At 41.2% G+C, this 12,576-nt stretch overlaps 1 protein-coding gene across 4 annotated transcripts in view; it reads right to left on the minus strand.

The window, feature by feature from the left end:
• Positions 1-12,576, minus strand: part of LOC146683071 (ras/Rap GTPase-activating protein SynGAP-like) — a 54,391-nt gene that overhangs the window by 3,194 nt on the left and 38,621 nt on the right. For 3 of the 4 annotated variants that reach the window (XM_085445154.1, XM_085445152.1, XM_085445150.1), the window contains 4 exons: positions 10,195-10,719; positions 9,939-10,100; positions 7,563-7,774; positions 2,861-2,933 (listed from right to left, as the gene is read on the minus strand). In XM_085445154.1, the coding sequence (XP_085301280.1) occupies positions 2,861-2,933; positions 7,563-7,774; positions 9,939-10,100; positions 10,195-10,719 (972 nt within the window). The remainder of the gene's footprint in view (positions 1-2,860; positions 2,934-7,562; positions 7,775-9,938; positions 10,101-10,194; positions 10,720-12,576) is intronic. The other variant, XM_085445153.1, reaches the window with a different exon arrangement.

A 12,576-nucleotide genomic window follows, 5' to 3' on the forward strand; every position in this document is an offset into this window, starting at 1 on the left:
GAGAAAAAGGGTCAAATTACTACTTTTCTTCATTTAAATCTTCATGAGGGTGGGAAATAGGATTTCCAGCTGAGAGTTAGATGACAAAACTGATACCACACATGTTTGTATAGCATATAAAAAGCTGGTTAGCTTTGTTTAGCACAAAGACTGGTAACAGCTACTGTGGTTCTGTCAAAATCTGTTAGCTGGTAGGCAGTAGGTGCTTTCACAGTGCAGAGACTTTTTCAGAGTCACTGTCAGTCTTTATAACTCAATGTACTCGATTATTATTAGGTCGTTAACACAAAGTAAGTACTTATATTTAATGCACAAGAGTTGCCAAAGCAAAATATAAAATGTTGGTTAGCAATTACCCCTAACTTGCTACTGGCCATCTGCTATAACAAGAGGTTATGTTATGGTATCAGCTGCTCTCAGGTCAATACAGCACTTCAGACCTCCTATTAGTGATGAGAATGCAAATACAGGGAAAAAGACTTCCAGGCTATTTAGTTCACAGGTTGCACTCCACAGTTGGCAGTCACAGTCAGGTGCAGTACTGTGCAAACACATCTTGAGCCACCATTCATTTCTTTATATTTTGCTAGAAAAATTGAGAAAAGGTGCAAACTTATTAAACTTATTAAATGGACATAAACCAAAAACAGAATGTACAGTTCTAATGATCTTTAAAGTCAACACTTGGTAATGACCACCTTCATTTTTCAGCACAGCCTGAACTCTTGTAGTCAGCTATCTTGTAGTTTCTTAAGTAGTCTTCAGGAATTGTTCTCCAGCCTGCGTGAAGGACATTCAAAGATCTTTTTGGGATGTTGGCTGACTTTTGTTCTGTTCATCTTCAAGATGATCTCACATTGCTTCAGTGATGTTGAGGTTCAAGCTCTGTGGAGGCCAATCAGTGACTGAGGGTGTTTTATTGTTGTTCTATCCAGGTATGAATTTACTGCATTGGCAGTGCTGAAAAATAAAGCCGCTGCCAATCAGATGACTTCCAGATGATATTGCACGGTAGATCAAAATTAATATTTTTCTGCACTAATGATTCCATCAAATTTGAAAAGATCCCCAACACAACTAGCTGTAGACACAGACTGTTGTACCTCTCTTCTGACCGCCTCTGTAAACATTGATGATCACTTTCAATCCAGTTCTTGTGTAATTTGTCATACCTCAGTCTTTTCTACCCATTTCCCTTCCTTAAGAATGGCCTCTTGGGTGGCCATCCTTCCATAGACATCATTTCTAATAAGGCTTCAAATGCCTGATGAATCAGCTGAAGGGCCAGATGCATCTCTCAGGTCTTGTCAAGTCTTTGCTGGATTTTTCCTGTTTCTACAAGACATGACTTACTGTTCATCTGCTGTAGGTAGGTTTTTTTTTTAGGCCTGACACTTGTTTTTTCCCCCTCCACACTACACATCATGCCAAGATTTCAGCTAATAGCTCTTTTGCAATCACCTTGTTGGTATAAAAATACTGTTTTATGCCCATCAAACTGTGTTTTCATTGCCATTTTTTGTAGATTTAACTGAAGAAATTGGCACAAATTGTGTATGTCAAAAAAAACCTCATAAAGAACTGAGGGGTGACTCAAGATTTTGCACAAGACTGTAGCCACCAGAGAGGTTTGGACTGAAAGCAACTATTGCAAAACAACCAGCAGAGGTTCCAGACCAACACATAACCTACTATTCACTTTTAATCTAGAGTAAACCAAAACAATGCAGGCTCAGTTTCATAGATTTTTTTTTAGTTTGATATTAGCTTTAATCCAAATCTGCTGTTAATACATCAATAATGAGGCTTCTGAGGTGCATGAAAGACACCTTGGAAAAGGCCAGAGTAGCTTTTTTCCCCCCAGTTTCCAGTCTTGGTGTTAAGCTAAGCTAACGTTTGCTAGCAGCAGTTTCAAATCTTCTATAAAGATTTTTTTTCCATCTAATTCCTTTGAAGAAGGCAGACAAACATGTCTTAAACCATTTGTTTAAATTTCAGTTTCGGTCATGAGGAGGCTCATCGTAATTAGCACAACTCCCCCGATCTGAAGGAATAACATTTCTCAACACATTTATTCTTCTTCAGCGAGTATTTACCCCATGACAGCACTTTGAGCTAAAAGACTAATCCTACTTAGCACTTAGCCCAAATGAAACTGTTTTACTAGGGTCTAAATTTGGTTGCAAGGTTTGATTGTTTTTCCTCATCACTCACTCACATTTGTTTGAGAAGTCTGGTGTAAAAACATTTACAATCTCACAGCAGGCCCATTGAAGATTTCTATGTGTGGTCTGTATTTTCGAGAGGCTATTTTTACTGTTTGCTCCTGACACCGAGAGCTTCAAAAGAAGGTGACAGTATATTTTTAAGTACAGCACATTTCGGCACTAACTCAGCAGCCGCGCGCAGCCTCTTCACCTGCGTCACCATTCAGCCCACATGGTGCATTCATGAAACCAAGCCCTGAAGGATTACTGTGATGCTGCTGGTGAGTCACAGTCAAGGTTTTCTAATGATGAATGCGTGTTTTTGTGGTAAATAACATTCGGTTTCTGTGTTGAAGACGTGCTATTCCTTCACATAGACACACTCAGTACATAAACCCCAGGTGTTGATTTTGAGAATCAGCGCCATTCCCCCTTCAGGCGTGTGCAGTAAATGGTAAGATGTGATTTCAGATGTGACATATGTACTTTTGAAAGATGGGGATAAGCGGCGTGTATGACAGCTGCAAACTTTTCCCCTGCACTGGCTTTGCGGCAAATGCTCTGGATGTGATGCAAGAATGAAGCAAAAGTGTTTTAGGACATGACTGGATTAGCGAATAGGGATGATAAAAGAGGTAGACACAGGCACAAACCTGGTCTGTGAGGATTCGAGGCTTAATATCAGGAATGGCACCCCCTCTCAGCTCATCTTCCACAGCCATGAGTCTGACAACAGGGAAATAGAAACAAACATACCGGTTGACAAAAATAGAATAATGAAGCCGGTGTTCTTCATTTTTACTGTAGGATTATGCGGCCATATGATGATATTAAGGTCTTGACATGTTTGTGGGCACATTCAGCCATCCTCAGAGCTGCCTGAAGCTGAATCAGAGCCTCCGGAGGCTCTGATTCAGCTACTGAGGAAGTTCACATTCAACTGCGGAGATAGAGAATTTGTGAAATGAGTGTGTTTAAGACGGTTAAGTGTACACCCATCTTTTCATATGGTTTCAACCCAATGAGATGACATGTTAGCTTTGTGCATTTTGTAAAAATGTAGCTTTCAGAAAGGAATTTATTGTGGTACACCAGCATCTCATTAGTTATAAACTCAACTTCATTCCAAGTAGTATTTGCCCCAAAGCTATCATCTTTGTTATTCTGGCCTGGTTTCCTCCTCCTTTTAATACTTACTACAGTAAAATCAATGAGTGTTAAATAACTTGACACATAACCACACCAGAAGTGTTTACATTGATATTCTAGTTTAATGGGTGTGAAGTTTCTGGCATTAGTTATATTTAAATGTACCACATTTGGGAATTATGCCTAATTTGCTTTGTGTTTGAAGGTTTGAGATTATCTCGACTCTACTCAGCAAGTAAACGGTACCCTGTGGAAACAAAAGTCTGATGCCATTTAACCAATGTGGAGAAAGGAGAAAAACAAAAATAAAACAAGAACAATAATGATGCTGTGTATGCGAGTCACATCTCAAATGGTGGAAAACTGCAAAAACAAAATTAAAGAAAATACTGGCAGCTCTCAGTGCTTCTCCTCAGCCCCCTGGTAGATGCAATTATGATATCAATTTCAAAATCCTACCTTTTTCTTCATCAAACTCACAAGATTATTAGAAAACTTGACCTCTGTCCTTAAATTTGAGAACACTGAGAATCAAACTCAGAATAATAATGAGTTTTAGTAGATGCACCTATGGTTTCAGTTTTAAACTCTAATGTCACCTCGTTCTGTAGTTATGGCATTCACCAATACCCCATCAGTCTTTTACTGCTGATATATAGCAGCCGGATAGATGTAGTCATACTAAGTGTTAGCAACATCAGGAAGAAGGAACATGAGAAGCCTGAGAAATACCAAGGGCTGAGAGAGGAGCTTGAGAAGATGTGGAGGGTGAAAGTAACAGTGGTCCTAGTAGTAATCGGAGCACTCGGTGTAGTGACTCCCAAACTGGGCGAGTGGCTCCAGCAGATCCCAGGAACAACATCCGAGATCTCTGTCCAGAAGAGCGCAGTCCTAGGAACAGCTAAGATACTGCGCAGGCCTCTGGTAGAGGATAAAAGCTTGAAAGATACTAGGCCACCCACAGGACAAGTGTGTAATTTTTACATATATATTTTTTTCTTTTTTAAGTACTACACTACACTACACTCTTCATACCCTTTCTTGGACTTATTAAACAGAGCCAGCTGCTGATTGGTGAATAAACCTCCGATTACAGGTTATGCACAGCCAATATGAACGGTCTCCCTCGCTGTAAGTTTTTTTAATTTTCCTGCAGTTTTTGTGACGAATGACACATTAGGTGGGAACGGACCATTAAAGTCTAACCACTCGCACAGATGGGATGTTTTAGTCTAATGCACTAGTGGCACATCTATAATAAATCTGTTTCCTTCGTTCTTTAATGCATTTTGTTTCATGCAGTGCTCCCAAAATTTCAGCCTTGCATACTTGTGAATATACAGCATGTATGTATAAGAGTGGCGTGTACATAGGTGGACTACATCTTATGCAGAAGGTGCAATGTGAAACAGATACAACTCTGCAAGGTGGTGTCAGGGGATCGGATGGCAGTGTGTAGGTTGACACACAATCGAGAAGAGGAAGTGAGTAAAGACAAAGATTAAGTGATGGAAGTTGAAGAAGGAAGAATCCTGCACAGTGTTGGATGAAGAGTACAAAGGTGGTTGACATATTTGATGTGGAGATATCTAGGAGAGAGGGCAGAGCATTTATTGACCAGAGTGGTTAACTCGATTTTAGCACATGAGATGTCTAAGGAATGTAGAAGACATGCACTAGAACCAGTTTTAAAGAACAAGGGCGATGAGAAGAGATGTAATAACTACAGGGGGTGGAATAAAGCTCATGAGCCATACCATGAAGATATGGGAAAGAGTTGTTGAAGCTAGGCTGAGAGGAGGCTTGGAGTTGGTGGCACTAACTATAAGACAAATGGTGGAGGTGGAACAGCTGAAGATAAGATTTTCATTGGAAAGGACCAGAATGGACAAGATTGGAAATGACTACTTCAGAAGGATAGCTCGGGTTGAGCTTTCCAAAGAGGCAAGACTGACATGGTTGGACATGTGCAGAGGGAGGATTGTAGATCCATCGGATAAGAGACGCTGACTATGGAGATGCCAGGCAGGAGGAAAAGAGGAAGACCACAGAGGAAGTTCATGGATGTAGCTGAGGAGGACATGCAGAGTGCTGGGATGACATGGAGGCAGATGATCCACTGTGGCTAATCCTAATGGGAGCAGCTAAAAGAAGAATACTTGTGATTATACCATACTGTGCATAAGGCTTGAGTGAACCCTCATTTCTTTATCTTTCGCTTTGAAGGAGGCAGACTTTCTTGATTTTTTAAAAAGTGATCTTTATTCAAGCATAACTGAAACATAGAAACTCAAGGGATGAATGAGTGTTGTGTCTACACATCATAGACAACTTATCAAAGAACCAATTTGAAATGGTTTCTTCAGGAACGTTGTTACTAGCAGTGTGTTCTCATTTTTTTCTGTTGAATTTATGAAAAATGCCAAAGATTGCACCGTTTGAGAGGCATAGAATATTATCGTTGAACCACAATGGTGATTCCTAAAAGAGCTTTGAGGAAAATCTCTCCTTGATATCTCCTTGACAAAAAAAAAAGAGACGTCAGGCCTAAAAAACATCTACAGCAGATGAACAGTATCTGAAAGTCTCATCCTTAAGACATACGGAAAAAAAAATCCAGCAAAAAACTGACACAGGAAGTGAGAGATGCATCTGGACCTTTGGTCAGTCTATTGTTTGATCACTCAAGCCTCATCATAAATAATCTGAATAGAAGAGTGGCTGTCAAGAAGCCATTCTTAAGGAAGGTAAGCAGGAAGAAAAGGCTGAGGTATGGCAACAGGTCTTAAGGAGTGATGAATGTAAATTTCAAATTTGAGATAAATGTTTACAGTCATCTATAAATATTCAGAATTTAAGATAGCGTTATTAGAGATCGCATGAAAACTGAGATAGGTAATATTAGTTTTGAGGTGCCATGCAATACTATCTGGACATCATAACAGCAACAGCTTCATTTATTAGCATGACAATGATCCCAAACACACTGCCAAGGCAGTAAAAGCCTACCTGGATAGAAAAATACACAGTGGAATGCTATCAGTCATGGATGGGCCTCCCCAGAGCCTGGACCTTAACATTATAAAGCAGTGTGGGATCATGTTGACAGAAAACAGAACAAAAAAAGCAGCCAACATCCAAAGAAGAGCTCTGAATGTCCTTCAAGAAGACTGTAGAACTATTCATGAAGACTACTTAAAGAAATGACATGAAAGCTGCATCAAGGGGTTCAGGCTGTGTTGAAGAATAAAGGGGCGGGGGGGTTAAAATTATATTAACTCTGTTAATTGCTACATCTATTTACCATTTTTCCAGGCAAAATATAAAGAAATGAGCAGCGCCTCAAAACATTTGCACAGTGCAGTATCCACTGTATGTGCTGTGTAACATGCGTAAAAATAGGTGGATGAATACACAAAAGGTGACGATCAGTTGATTTTACACAAAAATTCCACAGAGTCAAAGCAGGGGGCGTTTAGCTTGGCGTAAAGAGTTTTCAAAAGTAAGTGAGTAAGTAAGAAATACATAGTGAAATCCTCTGAATCCTATAAAAAAAAACCCAACAGAAATCTAAAAACTAATGCTAACGCTACGGTTAAGCTAATGCTAACTGTCTCCAATCTTCTCTCTAAACTCTCTGCAAGAAAGAAAGAGAACGTTTCCCAAAATGCTGAACAATGATACATGTGGCATGACGCAAGCTGCATTTCAGTACTTAATATTTAGTCATAGTTTGTGAAGGTCTTTGAGTTTAGTTTCGAATGGCATTTAATGCTGCTTCCTCCACTCAGCCGAGCGGTGTTATTCTGAGCTTCAGAACAGCTAGAGGCAATTTCTGGAAACCTAGAGAAGCTGGTGACCATCTTTTAACCACCTTTTAGAGCTTCAGTCTACAGCTCGCAGTGCTTTTAAACAAAATGGACTGCTAATGACAGAAGTCTTTATCTGACCAGGTCCCATGAGTGTTGAGTGTAACCCATGCTAAAAGCACCATTTCTGTTTCATCGCACTCCACTTTACAGTTAGATATTTTATTGTGATGTTGGGCATTATTTTGAAACTTAGTGTTGACTTAAAGTTTTGGTGTGCGAGCCAACTAAAAAAAATGTATATCAGTGTGATAAATCTCATTAGCACGATGAAGCCCGGCAGTAACTGGCACAGCCTCACGTCTACCAGCCTGAGCTTGAACGCCACACTAATCACCTGTTGATGATGCCTTTGATTTGAGAGTCCTTCTCCATTTGCTGCTGCTTCAGGCGGCGCTCGCTGTCTTCCAGGCGGTTCTGATACTGCTGCAGGATCTTGTTGGTCTGTTGTTCCTGCGACAGAAGTCGCTGCTCGTATTCTTCAAGTTTGCGATGAGACATCTTCAGTCGCTCCTTTAACGAGTGAATTTCTTCTTCGTATTCTCTAACCTGAAAGAATGAATGAAATAATTGCACTTCACTCATGTCATTATTGGTATTCTGAAAAAAAAAAAATCCTGAATGATGAGTGATTTTATCCATGGAGACGACACTTTGTTGTTCAGTTCTCTTTTATGCTGAGCAACAAGTGGGATAAATGTGAAGTGGAGTAGTGTTGGGCTTTAATGTGCACCAGTTTCAATCTCTTAAGCACTGCATTGTTTCTAAAATAGGCGCAAGTGTGGGAGTTATTCATTATACAAAATGCTTTCTGCCAATACCCCTGCATAATTGTGTTAAAGCTCCAATCTGGAGGCAAGAGAAGCATGCATATGTATAAAAATCAACTGCACTCTTTTTATATTTAGCCAATCTTCCATTTGAGGTCATCTCCTTGTGCACCTCTGGGCTGCTTCCAGCGTGGCTGCTATTTTTACAAGTCCTGTTCTGACCATTTGTGCATATGTGTGATTTCACAAGGGAACTCAAACTTGTGCACAGAGCAAATATCAAATTCTGCATCAGTCTGATTCAACTGATCCACACAGAAATGAAAGATCCTCACACACCAGTTTGTCTTTTTGTTGATTTTTACTGTGTTGCGGATGCTGTCCAAGATAAAGACAATGTTGGATAACACCTCCCACCCACTCCATGACATGTTGGTCAGTCACAGGAGCTCGTTCAGTGAGAGACTGAGATTACCGAAAAGCACCACTGAACGACACAGGAAATCATTCCTGCCTGTGGCCATCTCCCTGTACAACGCATCCACTTAACACACTGTTTGCTGCTACAACTACACGTTTCTTTTCCAAATATTTATTTATAAGTGACTTATGTATGTATGTATGTATATATATGTATATATTGTACTATTCTTAGTTAGCGTATTGTCTGTCTTGTCTTAATGTTGGTTTAAAATGGAGCACTGTAACAAAAAATAATTTCCCCCAGGGATCAATAAAGTATTCTGATTCTGATTGTACAATTTGTACCCTCAGGGCCAATCTGTCAACGCAGTATCCTAAACATTATGAGGCATCTGAGGGAGAACATTTGGTTGACGACCTCAGCTGTGACAGATGCCAGCATACGACAGTCCTCCCGCATTCATTGACTTTAAAAAAAAAAGAATTTGCATTTTTTGTGTTTGTTTTATTTTTTAAACACAGCAACACAATATTCAGTCATCACCATGCTTTATAATAATAATAATAATAATAATAATGGATTGGATTTATATAGCGCTTTTCAAGGCACCCAAAGCGCTTTACAATGCCACTATTCATTCACTCTCGCATTCACACACTGGTGGAGGCAAGCTACGGTTGTAGCCACAGCTGCCCTGGGGCAGACTAACAGAAGCGAGGCTGCCATATCGCGCCATCGGCCCCTCTGGCCAACACCAGTAGGCAGTAGGGTAAAGCGTCTTGCCCAAGGACACAACGACCAGGACAGAGAGCCCGGTGACCAGCACCACGTTTTGCAGGAACCAAACACCAGCACAAAACACCTCATACCAGCTGTCAAGTGGTGGAAGGGTGATAATTTGTGCTGGTTTGCAGCCACAGAGCCTAAACACATTGCATTAACTGAGGCTACGTCCACACGTACACGGGTATTTTTGAAAACGGAGATTTTCCGTTTTCTTTTTAAAAAAATAATCCCGTCCACACGTAAACGCAGAAATGAAGGAAAACGCTGCTAGGAACATGCCAAAGCAACAGGTGGCGATATATTCCTAACCGTGTAGAAATGTTGGCCAATCAGAAGTCTAGAAGCCTCGGTGGGAAATAGTAAACAAGGATGGAGCATAGAAGCAGAACCGAGTGGTATGTGTGGAGGGACAGTAACTGTGTGTATATGTAAGCATTTAAAAACTGCAGAGAGTACAATTAACAGTAACAGTATTGTAGAAATTCATTTCACCAAAACAATAACGTGGCGCACAGTGTGACGTCAAAAAAGGCGCACACCTTTGATGCTGCGTTTTCTGTTTTTCTCATCCACACGTAAATGCAAAAACTGAGTTTTCAAAAATATCCACCCTGGCCGGAGTTTTTAAAAATCTCCGTTTTCAGTGACCGAAAACGCCGTTTACGTGTGGACGAAAGGTGCAAACGTTATGTGTATTATTTGAAGAGGTGTAGGGGGGGAAAAAATTGCTAACCCTTTCCAGCCGTGACTCATCCATACTCTTTGAGTACTCTTTGAGTTGGCCCTCACGGTCCGGCCGCAGGCTCTCGATGTCAGCAGAGAGATGTGGCATGTTGGACACCCAGGCAACCGTCCGCTCATTCAGGGACGGGGTGTTCAAAGTGGACTGAGAACCCTGAAACAAGCACGTATTGGTCTAAGTAGTTAGATTCTGTCCCATGACATTTAACAGTGATTCTTGTGTATATTTTTGTTGTTTTGAAACTCACCTGCTTATTGACGACTGGCTTGAGCAGATGCTGCTGTGGCGGCTGCAGCTGTGACTGCTGAGGCTTCTTGGTGCTTTTTGTGGGCGTGTCCGTTGCCTCCTCTGCGCCTGCCGGCGGGACTTGGTTCTCTTTGGCGGAGCTCGTCTGGTACGGGAGCCCAGGAGCCGGACTGTCTGTCACCGACAGCTGCCCGTCCTGCTGCGTCTGCACCGTCGGCTGCTGCGTCTGCTGCTGCTGCTGCTGCTGTTGTGGCTGCTGCTGAGCCTGCCGGGATTTTGGCTGACTGCCGCTCGAGTTTGTTTCAGAAGAGTTAAGGAGGAGGTTTCTGCTCTGAGGACGGACCTTTGGAGGCGTGGAAGTGGCCGGGGTGTTAATGGACCGCTGGGACTTGAGGTGCTGGGCGGCGATGGATGTCTGGCGGACAGGATGGACTGTGGTGGGAGGCGTGGCCAAAGATGCAGGCGTGCCTGTGCCTGTGGGTGTCTGAGATGTGACGCCCATCAGGTGCTGCTGCTGAAGAGACTCCTAAGAGAAGAGGAGAATTAAAGGCAAATAATTAATAATACTCACTCAACCTTTCTGACTTATTGAACAGAGGTGCATGTGAAAACACAAAAGCAGCTGATTGGACATCAGCCTGTCTTTAACCTTTACTTTGCTCTGTATTTAATGGCTACTACCTCAGTGCCACACATATTAATTGAAACCCAGGGTTTCTGGGTTCGGCCTTCAGGTGAGTATATAACCACCAAAAGCTGATGTTTCGTTCTGACACTGGAGACATAAACACACCCGCCCCAGTTAACCCGAGAGGTGTGGATGGTCATGAATAGCCATTTAGTGCTAAAACATCAGACGTATGCATATGAATAAACAGATAGATGGAAAGGTAATGAATTCATAAAGCACTCTCCTGATTACACCATCTGCATTAATACGCAGGAGGCTTGTGATGTTTGTTCCATTAAAGCCCACGCATCAGGACAGAAATAGCTCAACTACATGACACCGTCATTAAACGCTATCATTTTACACAGATGTCATAGTAAACTTGTCACTGTGATGGATCAACAGCCCCAAAAAGCCAAAAAGTTCACTACAAGCCGTTTCATTTACATTTTTTGTAAAATGCGAGAATCTCTAAACTCTATTAAACAAATGGCAGTTTAACTTAATTGCTTTAACTCAAGTTTTCAATCTTACGACACAGACTGATTAATAACTACCCGCGTAGTATCTGCATTTCAACACTTTTTCCTGCCCTATTGACCGACCGCGAGTATCCAGCTCCGTCGAAATGAGGACACAGTGTGTGATGGATGTCAAGCGCTCTATAAAGTTCAGCAGAGCAGGCGAGTGAATGATACTTCAGTGCGTTGTCTGTAGCCTGTCAAGTACCCTTAGGTTTCTGTCGCATTTGCATATCATGCAGCTCAGGAAAGGGCCATTTAAAAAAACAAAACAAAAAAACATTTGAGCTTTATATGCAATCTGACAACCAGTCTCAACACAGCGAAAACAAAAGTGCAAGGAGGACCTAATGGACTCCAACTGCTAATCTGAATTCAGTGACTCAGTCGAGGTGTTAAACTCACACTAAGAATAAATGGCAAGTATGTTAGGCAATTTGGCTGGGAATTATAAAAAAACAACCAAAACAATACAGATCTTTTTTAACAGAGCTTGGCTGTGGCCGTCCTCATCACAACATGCAAAAGACGCAGTAGTGATATTTTAAATCATATATTTAGGGAATTTAAAAAAAAACAAAAAAACTTGTGCAACTGTTCTGAATCACCTCCTGTTGCTCTATATTTGCTAGGAAAGTGGGAAATTGGCGAAGCATTTATTCAAACATGGAAATACATGGAAATGCAATATATGAGGTAAAAACTGCTATATAATTCTAATGAGCTTAAAAGTCAGTGTTCGGTATGACCATGGTTATTCTTCAATGCAGCCTTAACTAACTGACAAAGCTTTATTATAATTTCTTTAAGTAATCGGCATGAATAGTTCTCCAGGTTTCTTGATGGACATTCACGGCTCTTTTTGGATATCTGCTGCCTTTTATTCTGTTTTATGCCAAGATCCATGACTGACAGTGTGCCATTGTGAGTTTTTCTATCCAGGTATGCTTTTACTGCATTGGCAGTGCATTTGGGATCATGCTGAAAAATAAGGCTGGTTCCCAGATAACATTGCATGTCTATCAATTTTAACCAAATCTGCAACACCAGTGGCAGAAATGTAGCCTCAAACCATGACAGAGCCTCCACCATGTTTTACAGATGACTGTAGACCCTCATGGTTGTCACTCCCCTGAGCTCGTCCATATATAATGACGATAACTTGAACCAAAAAATTACAAATTTTTTACTC

This window comes from Copadichromis virginalis, linkage group LG22, assembly GCF_057382275.1.
Source record: "Copadichromis virginalis isolate Kocher_CV1m ecotype Utaka linkage group LG22, C_Virginalis_male_GT1.1, whole genome shotgun sequence".
Taxonomy (NCBI): domain Eukaryota; kingdom Metazoa; phylum Chordata; class Actinopteri; order Cichliformes; family Cichlidae; genus Copadichromis; species Copadichromis virginalis.